Raw genomic sequence first — 12,716 nt, 5'->3', positions numbered from 1 at the left:
TGAGTCTGTGGATACAACCACAGGCTATGTATGAGTCTGGATACAAACACAGGCTATGTATGAGTCTGAATACAACCACAGGCTGTGTATGAGTCTGTGGATACAACCACAGGCTGTGTATGAATTTGGATACAAACACAGGCTGTGTATGAGTCTGTGGATACAACCACAGGCTGTGTATGAGTCTCGATACAAACACTGGATGTGTATGAGTCTGTGGATACAACCACAGGCTGTTTATGAGTCTATGGATACAACGCTCCTACTGCTGTTTTTGCTAAACTACCTGCCACGGACTCCCTACCCGGGCTAGAGGACCAGTCGGTTTGCATGCCTTCTGCGTGAGCAGTGTTGGATTGTGAAGCGCGTGGTGTGCTCGCGGTAAAATTCCCTGCAACCAAGAGCGGAGGAGCCGCGAAGATGCTCGCGCTGGAAACACTCCCGAATCTGAACGGGTGTCACGGCGCTGGTTCAGTCCGCACTGCTGTTCCTAATACTCACGAGAGCCGTAGTCTTACGTTTATGGTACTTTGTTCATCCGTTAGGCGTAAGCACCTGGGACGCCACCTACTGCTGATGCCGTAAGCTGCAGGCTCACGCTGCGCACCTGATCCCCGGAGCCGCGGAGCTCCTGCACGCTCATCCATCTGACCAACCCGGTCCACACGCAGGGAAGCTCGTGGCGAATTCACGCACGCAGTGTTTATCCGGCTGGGCGCAGTTATATTCCTCTGTTGGGAAGGCTGTTTATACTTTCAGAAATGAAAGTATCTTCATTCATTTGAAAATCGCTGTGAAATTCCAAACTTTCTTTCCTAATTTGTCCCTTTCAGGGCTCTGTAGGGGCACCGGAAGCGTTGCCTAGAGACCAGGGATTTTCCAGCTCAAGCCAAGATGGAGAAGTACGAGAAAGTCCGAGTCGTGGGGAGAGGAGCGTTCGGGTGAGCACGCGCCCACGCGCCCGTACAGCCGCCGGTCACACGTTTGATCATGAAACCATGTTATTACCGCGAGCTAACGGGACGCTCGGAATTACGCGACCTGGAAATGACCTGTAACACTGACGTAAAGAAGACAGCGGACGGCTGAGATTACCGTGATAGTTACCGTGATCATAATCGTGATCACAAGCGTGATCGTTACCGTGATTGTTACCGTGATCATAAGCGTCATCGTTACCGTGATCTTTACCGTGATCATAACCGTGATCATTACCGTGATCGTAACCGTGACCCTCAAAGGTTTATCGTCTCCTCTAATGACATCGCCGCGTTACACTTATTGTGTCGTTAATATTGAATACAATTATGTATGTTATACATCACTGAGAAACGAGTAGCTTCATTTTGGAAGGAGACCAAACACTCTGTGTAAGGAATTATTTGGTAGATTAACTTTTGTGAATCAGAAACTCTTCAGTGTAACAGCAGCAATCAAAAGATTGAACTGTGGTGTAACTCTCGACTTCAATCTTTTCATCTGGGGCAGGATAGTGCATCTGTGTTGCCGGCGGACGGATGGCGCTTTGGTAATCCTGAAGGAAATCCCAGTGGAACAGATGACAAGGGACGAGCGTCTCTCTGCGCAGAATGAGTGTCAAGTCCTCAAATTACTGAACCATCCGAACATAATTGAGTACTATGAGAATTTCCTGGAGGACAAAGCCCTCATGATCGCGATGGAATACGCACCAGGCAGTAGAATTCCTCATGTCTTTACACTTATTTTTTATGACATAAGATCTTGTTCAGTTTTCACACCTAGCAAGAGTGACCGTTGCGAGCCCAAGGTCAGCCATAGCTTCAGCTTGTGAAGTTCTTTATGTTTAGACTACCAGATATGTAAACACACAGTCACCTCAGTTTTACACACCTGTCATGGACAGACTGGACATTTCTAACAGATGAATGATTATTTATAACATTTACACTGCCACAGGTGGCACACTGGCGGAGTACATCCAGAAGAGATGTAATTCCCTGTTGGATGAAGACACCATACTGCACTTCTTTGTCCAGATCCTACTGGCCCTCTACCACGTGCACAACAGACTCATCCTCCACCGGGACCTCAAGACCCAGAACATTCTACTGGACAAACATCAGATGATCCTCAAAATAGGGGACTTTGGAATCTCCAAGATTCTCGTCAGCAAAAGCAAGCTTATACTGTGAGTGTATCCGTGATGTATCCATGATGTATCCGTGATGTATCTGTGACAATTCTGTGAGTGTATCCGTGATGTATCTGTGAGTGTATCCATTATGATCCAAATTTCTTCTAACGGCAGGTAGTCGGGACGCCGTGCTACATCTCCCCTGAACTGTGTGAGGGAAAACCGTACAACCAGAAGAGCGATATCTGGGCCCTGGGCTGTGTGCTGTACGAACTCGCCAGCCTGAAACGGGCCTTCGAGGCTGCGGTAAGAGATTCCGAGATCCGGACTGAGGCACGGCACTGTCCCTGGAACCCACTGACTCGCCTTGTGTCCTCAGAACCTGCCAGCTCTGGTCCTGAAGATCATGAGTGGCACCTTCGCCCCGATATCAGACCGGTACAGCCCAGAGCTCCGCTCCCTCATTCTCAACATGCTGAACCTGGATCCGTCCAGACGGCCACAGCTCAATGAGATCATGGCACTTCCGATCTGCATACGACCCCTTCTCAACCTCTATACAGACATCGGCCATGTCAAGATGCGCAGGTCAGGTGACTGAACACACTGAACCCTGAACACACTGAACCCTGAACACACTGAACGCTGAACACACTGAGCCCTGAACACACTGAACCCTGAACACACTGAACCCTGAACACACTGGACCCTGAACACACTGGACTCTGAACACACTGAACCCTGAACACACTGAACACTGAACACACTGAACACTGAACACACTGAACCCTGAACACACTGAACACTGAACACACTGGACTCTGAACACACTGAACCCTGAACACACTGGACTCTGTCTGTACTCTCCTTTACTGTTGACTGCTTTGTGTTTAAAACACATTTTGAAAACACTTGGCCTTTATTGACTGGAACGGTTTGTGTTGTCTGAAGACTGGATTTGTAAATGTGGGTTTACGTGTAAATGAGACTTATGGTGGGACAAACTGTCTAGTAACTGTAAAGCACTTTGGTTCTAAATATGCTATATAACTAGAATTACATCTTACTTTACCTAAATAATACTAAACTGCTGTGTGCAGAATTGAGAAGCCATTGTCCACCGTGCAGACAGGTTCGCGAGGCAGAGCAGCAGGACGCGTCCCTGGGGCGAGAAGTAGGGCTACACTCCCGTTCAGCTTCACCGGCTGTTCGGTGCTCAGGGTTCTAAAGTTACTTTTACATTTACATTTACAGCATTTATCTGATGCTTTTATCCAAAGCGACTTAACAATTATGACTGAATACAATTTGAGCATTTGAGGTGTAAGGGTCTTGCTCAGGGGCCCAACAGTGGTTAACCACTAAGCTACTGCTGCCCGCTTTGACATTTATGAACTATGCATTTAAATAGCATAAATGTGTCATTACAACTCAGCTGTGTACAGCGTGGAGGTTGGATTCCATCTTGTGTTCCTCCTCCATCTTCTGTCAGGTGGTTTGTCCAGCTTAAGTTCCAGGAAGATGATGGTGTCCCTGCCCTTGTCTTTGGTGTACACCTGGGGCAGTGGAATCTCCATGCCACTGACGCTGCCCTCGCTGGGGTCCGAGGTACTACAGGTGTCACTGGGCCGCACCCAGAAGATGGGTGTCACCAAGTCCGGACGGCTCATCACCTGGGAGGTGAGACAGGCTCAAGCACTCAGAGTTGGGTTTGTTTCCCTACTTTCGTATAGTAGCACACAACCATTGTGCAAAACAAAACAAAAACAGTATTATGGTATTAAAAGGAGTATTATGCATTTCTAAAGTAAAAATGCTAAGTATAAATTACATACACATTCTTATCACTAGAATCAACAGTTTTAAAACTAGACATGTTTCACTTAATGATGCATAGCGTATTGCAGTTTAACAAGAAATACACAGACTCAGGATGAACAGGTCACTCTCAGCTAATGAACATTCACATTTATGGCGTTTAGCAAACACTCTTGTCCAGAGTGACTTATAAAAGTGCTTTGTCATTTCCTCATAGAGTACGTCCTAGTACAGTACAGTAGGTTAGAATTAAACATACCAATGAAATAGAATACTGTAGAATACAGGGATCACTGCTGATGACTAGAAGTACAAAATACATAAGGTCTATCTTAAACAATGATAAGTGCAATAAACAGTAAGTGCTAGAGTTTGTTAAACAACATAAACAATACCCTACAATAAGTACTAATTTAGTCAGTCAGTCAAATGTAGGAGCAGGGTCAGTTGTCCTTTAAATATTCTGCAAATAGATGAGTCTTCAGTTTGCGTTTGAAGACTGCAAGGGACTCTGCTGTCCGGACAGCAAGTGGGAGTTCATTCCACCATCTGGGAGCCGGGACGGAAAATAGTCTCGATGCTTGTTGTCCATGAGACCTGAAGCAAGGTGTTTCAAGCCAAGCCGTACTTGAGGTTCGAAGTACTCGAGGTACGGATCGGGCTTTGACCACTGACCTCATGTATGAAGGGGCTGGTCCATTTTTGGCTTTGTAGGCAAGCATCAAGGTTTTAAATCTGATGCGTGCAGCTACTGGGAGCCAATGAATGGAGCACAGCAGTGGAGTAACGTGTGAACTTCAGAAGATTGAAGACCAGTCATGCTGCTGCATTCTGGACAAGTTGTAGAGGTTTGATGGCTCTTAGAGGAAGACCAGCAAGTAGCGGGTTGCAGTAGTCTAGCCTTGAGATCACAAGAGACTGCACAAGCACCAGGGTAGCTTCCTGCGAGAGAAAGGGCTGAATCCTTCGTATGTTACAAAGGAGAAATTTGCAAGACCGGGTTAGATTAGAGTAGAGAATGACAACTGGTTGTCCAAAGGCAACGGGCAGCTTCGGCTGGTGATACCAGGGAGTTCTCGAAGGAAACTATGAGGTCATAGTAAGGGTTGGGAGTACCTGGGATGAACAGATGCTCAGTTTTACTGGGGTTGAGCTTCAAGTGGTGGGCTGTCATCCATGACGCAATGTCAGTCAAGCATGCTGAGATGCGTCTGGAGACCTGCGTATCAGAGGGTGGAAAAGAAAGAAATAATTTAGTGTCATCAGCATAGCAGTGGTAGAAGAAACCATGAGAAGATATTACATCACCAAGAGAACGAGTATACAAAGAGAAGAGAAGGGGGCCTAATACTGAGCCTTGTGGAACACCAGTGGAGAGTCTACACGGTTTGGATGTGGATCCTCACCATGTCACCTGATAGGACCATCCCTCCAGAAAGGACTGAAACCATCTCCAAGCAGAGCCAGTCACACCAAGCCTGGAGAGAACAGAGAGAAGAATATTGTGGTTCACTGTGTCAAAGGCTGCCAAGACAGATGACAGTTTGGCAACTTTAGCAGCATGAAGAGGAACACGTTGGGGAAGACTGGATGGAAAGAGAAGGAAGGGAGAGAGCGAAGGATAGAAAGTGATGGTCCAAGAGGTGGAGGGGGGTGACTGTCTGATGTTCATGTCTGATGTTGTGGTTGTCTGGGTGAAGATCAGGTCTAGAACATTGTCCACTTTGTGAGTCAGAGGAGAGTGGTTGAGGGTGAGGTCGAATGCTGTCAACAGCGGAAGGATGCAGGAGAAATGCAGCTCGTCTGATGGAAGGTTGAAGTCTCCAAGGAGAATGAGTGGATGTCCTTCAATGGGGAATTGACTCAGAAGGATGTGGAGCTCATCAATGAAGTGATCTAGGGAATCTGGAGTGCGGTAGATGACAATGATAAGAAGATTGGTGGGGAAAGACACTGTAATGGCATGACATTCAAAAGAGGAGATGGAAAGAGTAGAGAAGGAAAGTGTAGTGAAATGCCACTCTGGAGACATTAGTAAACCTGTGCCACCACCCCTTCCAAGACGCCTCAGAGAATGTGTGGATGAAAAGGCAGAGGACAGGGCAGCCGGAGTCGCCGAGTTCTCAGGGGTGATCCATGTTTCTGTCAGAGCCAGGAAGTGTAGGAAGTGGAGGGATGCTAATGCTGAGATGAAGTCAGCCTTCTGGACAGCAGATTGGCAGTTCCAGAGCCCTCCTGCCACCATCTGTGATGGTGCCGAACGTTGCGAGTAAATGAGGTTGCTGAGATTCCAACGTCTATGATGATAGCGTAGAGGAGATCTGTGGGATATGTGGACAGGAATTGTGAAACACATTTCAGATGCTTGATTTGTGGATGTATGAGATAAAAGATTGAGATAATATGAGAAGATACTTACATGAGTTTGTGAGGTCCGGTAGAGGAGATGTAGATGAACTGATTGAGAGCACCACAAAGCCTTCCCAGATGTTGATACAGACATATATGTCTGTAGCCGAGTCGTCCGAATTTAAGTCAGTTCAGTTAGTGCTGAGCCCGCCCCTCAATTCACACCTAAGGAACAAAACACCTTTTCCAATATCTTTCAAAAACATTCCTTTTAATCTTAATATATCAGTTTATTCATTTCCCTAATCTGTGAAATATTGGTGAACCAGTGTTTTTTGATGGCCAGATCCTACTGGAGCTGTGTGAACCCGCGTTCTTGCAGATGTTTCTAAAATCAAATGCATGCATTCCCTCCAGCACCTTTATTACACATGTTACAGACAGAACATGTGTACATGTGTGAATCTGCTCAGTCTGCAACAGCCTTTGTTTTTCCTTTGACTGCAGCAGTTGATTCACTCCTCTGACCATAGTGACTTATTTAACTCACTCCTTTGACCATAGTGATATATTAACTCACTCCTCTGACCATAGTGACTCATTTAACTCACTCCTCTGACTATTTGGAGATTATTGATATTTAAAGCATACCTCTGATCACAAACTGATTTTGGCTGTTACACAATTGGCTTCCTTTTCATTCTAAATATCATTCTCGTATTTTGTGCGAGAGATCTGTCTTGTGTGGTGAAACAGATCTCATTTTCTCAGATGATGTGACCTGGAATGACCTTTTCCCTTTGATCTACTTCCAGTCTCCCTCTGTGGGTGCAGGCGAGCCGGCGCTGCCTGGCACCGTAGAGCTGGTGCAGGCTCTCTTCATCCCGCGTTTTCTGGAGGGGCAGTCAGGCGTCACCATCAAATCGGTCTCCTGCGGAGATCTTTTTACAACCTGCCTGACCGGTACGTTGTCCATAGCAGGCCGTACTGCTTGGTCCCTAACAGCAGCGTGGTCCGAAACTCAGAAACCGAGCAAAGAGCAATAAATTCAGAGGGTTGCAGCCAGAGATTATTACTCAGTGTTTGTCCAAACTACAAAACCTAATCTCCTTTTAATCTCTTCCTCCCTTTATTTGTATTGAATGCTTGTAAGACATAATTGTAGGTCTCATCAGAACCTAATAAACAAAGATTTTAAAAAAAGAATCATCTCCTCATCCCTGACTTCAGCGAACCATGATTTCCGTTTACAACTCTAAATGCTGATGTGTTTCTGTCCTTTCAGCCTTAGTTCCCCTGACTAACCTAGTTAGTCTACTTCACCAACATGAAATTACAGAGCCTCTGAGTTATTACTGAAAGACAACGTATTACTAGTGTGTGTTTTGGTTTTCCATATTAAACCTGTTCTCGGGTGGTGGAGTGTGCTATAATTTCCATCTTCTCATGGGGTTAACATTCCCGTCACCTCTTCTTCAGACAGGGGGATCATTATGACGTTTGGAAGCGGGAGCAATGGGTGTCTTGGACATGGAAATTTCAACGACGTGGCTCAGGTGAGTGTTTCTAATGTCTGACTTTTCCAGAAACGCCTCTTAACTATCACAACAACAAACAAAGACACACTCCCAAACAGGAAATGACAAATGACACCAAAATACCAAAGGAATCTGATTATTTTAGGTTGTGGGTGCAGTCTGTTAATGTACAGTAGTAAGACATACATCAGAGTGATTAGCTGGTGAGGTCATGACCCCGATTTGGAAAGATGGTGAATTGTGGGTGTGGCAGCTTTAGCGTTCCCTCTTAGCTGAGCAACTGGCCACGTATGCTGGCCTGCCTGCCTCTCTGACAGACTGTAGCCGACGTGTTAGTTTGAGAAATTCGAGTTGTGATCCACAGTGTGTTTTAAGAGAGCCTGTTAATTGCACCTCCTGCGAGGACGAGCCCTGACCTCTCCACAGCTCCTTTTCGGTTTGTCAGTAGTGTGTTTATGGTACAGTTGGACACCTCTGTTTGCTTTCTCCTGGCCATGTGTGTGCAGCCCAAAATCGTGGAGGCTCTCCTGGGTTATGAGCTGGTCCAGGTGTCCTGTGGCGCCTCCCATGTGCTTGCTGTGACCAATGAGAGAGAGGTCTTCTCCTGGGGACGAGGGAACAGTGGTAAAGGACGTCCCATGTCCTCTGTCTGCTGGATCCTTCTCTGTCTCTATGAAAGCCTGTCATTCCGGACTCTGTTATATATCACTCTTTTTCACCCTCTCACATGCTCACACTCACTTTTGCTCACTCTCATTTTCACTCTCTCACTCACACTCTCATATACTCTTGCTCTCACTCTCTCACACTCTTGCACGCTCTCTCTCTCTCTCAGGTCGTTTGGGGCTGGGCACCCAGGACACCCACAATTCCCCCCAGCAGGTGAGTGTTCCAGCAGACTTCGAGGCCCAGAGGGTGCTGTGTGGGGTCGACTGCTCCGTCATCATCAGTACCCAGCTGCAGATGCTGGCCTGCGGAAGCAACAGGTGCTCCTCCCTCCCCTTCTCTCTCTCTCTCTCTCTCTCTCTCTCTCTCTCTCTCTCCCTCCCTCCTTCCAGCATTGTCTGATCCAGCTCAGTATTTCAGCCTGGATCGTATGTGTCTATTGCAGGTTTAACAAACTGGGGCTGGATGAGGTGTGTGGCACGGAGGAGCCGCCCCTCAGCTGTCAGGCGGAGGAGGTCTACACCTTCCAGCCTGTTCAGTCAGCTCCTCTGAACTCAGAGAGGATAGTGAACATGGACATAGGGACAGCCCACTCTGCTGCTGTCACAGGTCAGGCAGGCTTGCGGATCAGCGTGTGCTGTCCACATGATGAAGTACAGATTTATGAAGACTCACAACAAGAACAAGTATAAGCCCTGCGTGTGTGTGTGTGTGTGCGCGTGTGTGTGTGTGTGTGCGTATGTGCGTGTGTGTGTGTGTGTGCATATGTGCGTGTGTGTGCGTGTGTGTCTATGCATGCGTGCGTGTGTGTGTGTACATGCGCGTATGTGTGTATGTGCGTGCATGTGTGCGTGTGTGTGTGTGCGTGTGTGTGTGTGTGTGCGTATGTGCGTGTGTGTGTGTGTGTGCGTATGTGCGTGTGTGTGCGTGTGTGTCTATGCATGCGTGCGTGTGTGTGTGTACATGCGCGTATGTGTGTATGTGCGTGCATGTGTGCGTGCATGTGTGCATGCGTGCGTGTGTGTGCGTGTATGCATGCGTGCGTGTGTATGTGTGTGTGTGTGTGCGTGTATGCGTGCGTGTGTATGTGTGTGTGTGCGTGTATGCATGCGTGCGTGTGTGTATGTGTGCATGTGTGCGTGCGTGCGTGTGTATGTGTGTGTGCGTGTGTGTATGTGTGTATGTGCGCATGTATGCATGCGTTCGAGTGTGTGTGTGCGTGTGTGTATGTGTGTATGTGTGCGTGTATGCATGCGTGCGTGTATGTGTGTGTGCGTGTGTGTATGTGTGTATGTGTGCATGTATGCGTGCGTGCGTGTGTATGTGTGTGTGCGTGCACATGCGTGTATGTGTGTGCGTGCGTGCGTGTATGTGCATGCTTGCGTGCGTGCGTGTGTATGTGTGTATGTGTGCATGTATGCATGCGTGTGTGTGTGTGTGTACATGCGCGTATGCGTGTATGTGCATGCTTGCGTGCGTGCGTGTGTGTGCGTGCACATGCGTGTGTGTGCGTGCTTGCGTGCGTGCGTGTATGTGCGTGCTTGCGTGCGTGTATGTGTGTGTGTATGCGTGCGTGCGTGTGTATGTGTGTGTGCGTGCACATGCGTGTGTGCGTGCTTGCGTGTGTATGTGTGTATGTGCGTGTATGTGCTTGCGTGCGTGCGTGTATGTGCGTGCTTGCGTGCGTGCGTGTATGTGCGTGCTTGCGTGCGTGTATGTGTGTGTGTATGCGTGCGTGCGTGTGTATGTGTGTGTGCGTGCACATGCGTGTATGTGCGTGCTTGCGTGCGTGCGTGTATGTGCGTGCTTGCGTGCGTGTATGTGTGGGTGTATGCGTGCGTGCGTGTGTATGTGTGTGTGCGTGCACATGCGTGTGTGCGTGTGTATGTGTGTATGTGCGTGTATGTGCTTGCGTGCGTGCGTGTATGTGCGTGCTTGCGTGCGTGTATGTGTGTGTGTATGCGTGCGTGCGTGTGTGCGTGCGTGCGTGTGTATGTGCGTGTATGTGCTTGCGTGCGTGCGTGCGTGTGTATGCGTGTGTATGTGTGTATGTGCGTGTATGTGCTTGCGTACGTGCGTGCGTGTGTATGCGTGTGTATGTGTGTATGTGCGTGTATGTGCTTGCGTGCGTGCGTGCGTGCCCATCCCAGATAAAGGACAGTGTTTCACGTATGGCAGTGACCAGCACGGGCAGCTCGGCTGCAGTTCCCGGCGCAGCAGCAGAGTGCCCTGGCTGGTGCCCGGGCTGCAGGGTGTTACCATGGTAGCGTGCGGAGATGCCTTCACCCTGGCAATTGGAGCAGGTGGATCAACATGTTGTAAATGTTTGGAAGGAATATTTAATCCTTCATTTAACAATGATACAGTAGAACACGTTTCATCTCTGTTGACTTAATACCCTTACAAGACATAAAAACCATATATGGTTGTTTATACTGATTATGGTTATGTTAAATGTTTTGCTTTTTTACTAAATATAATTATTTTTAACCTAAGATTATTATCTAAGGTGATGTGAGATACACTGAGGTTTAATCCTGCAGATTCTGTCAGCTGATTTGTCACATGACTTGTGTGTCTGTTTAAGTGTCCTGAGTGTCCTGAAGCATCTCAGCGTGCCCTGTTTGCCTTCTCGAGTCTGCTGGGGCTGGCCGTAGTCGAGCTTCAGGCTACACGCTTCATGCCTCATGCGTCTGTGGTGTTGGGACGTGACGTGTTTTCTTGTCCTGTAGAGGGAGAGGTGTATACCTGGGGGAAAGGAGCCCGCGGACGTCTCGGCAGGAAAGAGGAGGATTCTGGGATACCAAAGGCGGTGCAGCTTGATGAGAGTCACCCTTTCATAGTTTCATCGGTGGCTTGTTGCCATGGCAACACACTCTTGGCTATAAAACGTAATGTAGCCTAATCTGTCTTTTGGCGATTCCTGAGATGGTTGTGGAATGACCCAGGCCTGGTAGTAACACGAACACATGAGGACAAAGAGGCCCGAGTGTAATTGATGCTAATTGGCTCTTTATGCGGGTGTTCTTTCAGTGCAGGAGTGTCTGATCTTTTGTTATGTCTGAGTCCGTGTAAATCCTCCCAGGCTGAAAGGCGTTTGAGTCCCGTCACGCCAGTCTCTGTGTCCCTCAGTCGCCCAGGGCCCTTCACACACTGCACATGACTACGTTCCAATGAGGCAGTTCACTGTGTCATTCTCCCCTCAGTACTGTGAAAAACAAGACTGTCCTGCTCATGCAGGGTGTGTGTAGGTCTCTGCCCTAGTGGGAGGATAATAAAGTCATTAGCATTTACAGAATCATTCATGTACATAGCATAGTTGGACTAATGACAACGTTGATGTTGTTATTTTAAGTCTATGATGCCTCACATTCAGGTTCTTTACCACACTGAGCATACGCTCTCAAAACACTACACCTGAGATCTGCTCCCCAGATCTGAAGGGTTTTCCAAATGGCAGTGCTGGCAGGGAGCACTCGTGGGATGTTGGTGTTTGTTGGTGTTTATTGGTGTTTGTCACGCTGAAACTCTGTTCACCTTCGCAGCGTTTTTTGAAGATCCCATTGCTAAGTGATCCTGTCTCGACGCTCCAGCTCCTCGTCCGCAGAAGATCTGGCACCGCCGGAAGTCCACTTGCTTCCCAAACTTCCATTGAACATATCCCAGGACTTACTGCAGGAAGCGAACTGAACACGTTTCAGAGCATTAGGACAACGTCCCAGGGCCTGTTTCATCCTGCGCTTTATAAAGCCTGCTGGTCTTACACCAGATTACACCAGATTACACCATAATTACATACACATCTGCTTATTTCTACAGGCAGGTCGTACAGCGCTGCCTCGGTGAAAGAACTTTATCAGAGTGTTTTCATGCTTTAGTAAACACTGGGGAAGTAAACGTCTGTGTGTCCATTTTATACATGGTGCTCTGTCGGGCTTCTCGGCTCCTACACAAATTGGAAGGAGGTGACGTGGTGACCTCTGTACAGTACAGGGGTGACGTGGTGACCTCTGTATAGCACAGGGGTGACGTGGTGACCTCTGTATAGCACAGGGGTGATGTGGTGACCTCTGTATAGCACAGGGGTGACGTGGTGACCTCTGTACAGTACAGGGGTGACGTGGTGACCTCTGTATAGCACAGGGGTGACATGGTGACCTCTGTATAGCACAGGGGTGACGTGGTGACCTCTGTACAGTACAGGGGTGACGTGGTGACCTCTGTATAGC

The 12,716-nt window shown here is 48.0% G+C and overlaps 1 protein-coding gene across 1 annotated transcript; it reads left to right on the top strand.

Moving 5' to 3' along the window:
* Positions 1-894: 894 nt before the first annotated feature.
* nek8 (NIMA-related kinase 8) lies at positions 895-12,384 on the top strand. Its single transcript, XM_035533975.1, has 14 exons — positions 895-941; positions 1,993-2,170; positions 2,291-2,422; positions 2,496-2,704; positions 3,217-3,290; positions 3,609-3,796; positions 7,099-7,246; positions 7,763-7,839; positions 8,328-8,445; positions 8,657-8,807; positions 8,933-9,096; positions 10,638-10,790; positions 11,220-11,378; positions 12,033-12,384. Exons 1-14 carry the CDS (start codon positions 895-897, stop codon positions 12,059-12,061), a joined length of 1,827 nt encoding a protein of 608 aa, XP_035389868.1. The 3' UTR covers positions 12,062-12,384.
* Positions 12,385-12,716: the final 332 nt, after the last annotated feature.

The sequence above is a fragment of the Electrophorus electricus genome, chromosome 15 (genome assembly GCF_013358815.1).
Source record: "Electrophorus electricus isolate fEleEle1 chromosome 15, fEleEle1.pri, whole genome shotgun sequence".
NCBI lineage: Eukaryota > Metazoa > Chordata > Actinopteri > Gymnotiformes > Gymnotidae > Electrophorus > Electrophorus electricus.
The sequence above is the reverse complement of the archived record's forward strand: the minus strand, read 5'-3'. Positions and strand labels throughout refer to the sequence as shown.

Bases quoted from the DNA above. Each gene is read 5' to 3' on its own strand.
- nek8 (XM_035533975.1), top strand. From the start codon at position 895: ATGGAGAAGTACGAGAAAGTCCGAGTCGTGGGGAGAGGAGCGTTCGG. The intron at 8,808-8,932 runs GTGCTCCTCCCT...TGTCTATTGCAG, and splicing joins CTGGCCTGCGGAAGCAACAG to GTTTAACAAACTGGGGCTGG. The intron at 11,379-12,032 runs GTAATGTAGCCT...TCACCTTCGCAG, and splicing joins CACACTCTTGGCTATAAAAC to CGTTTTTTGAAGATCCCATT.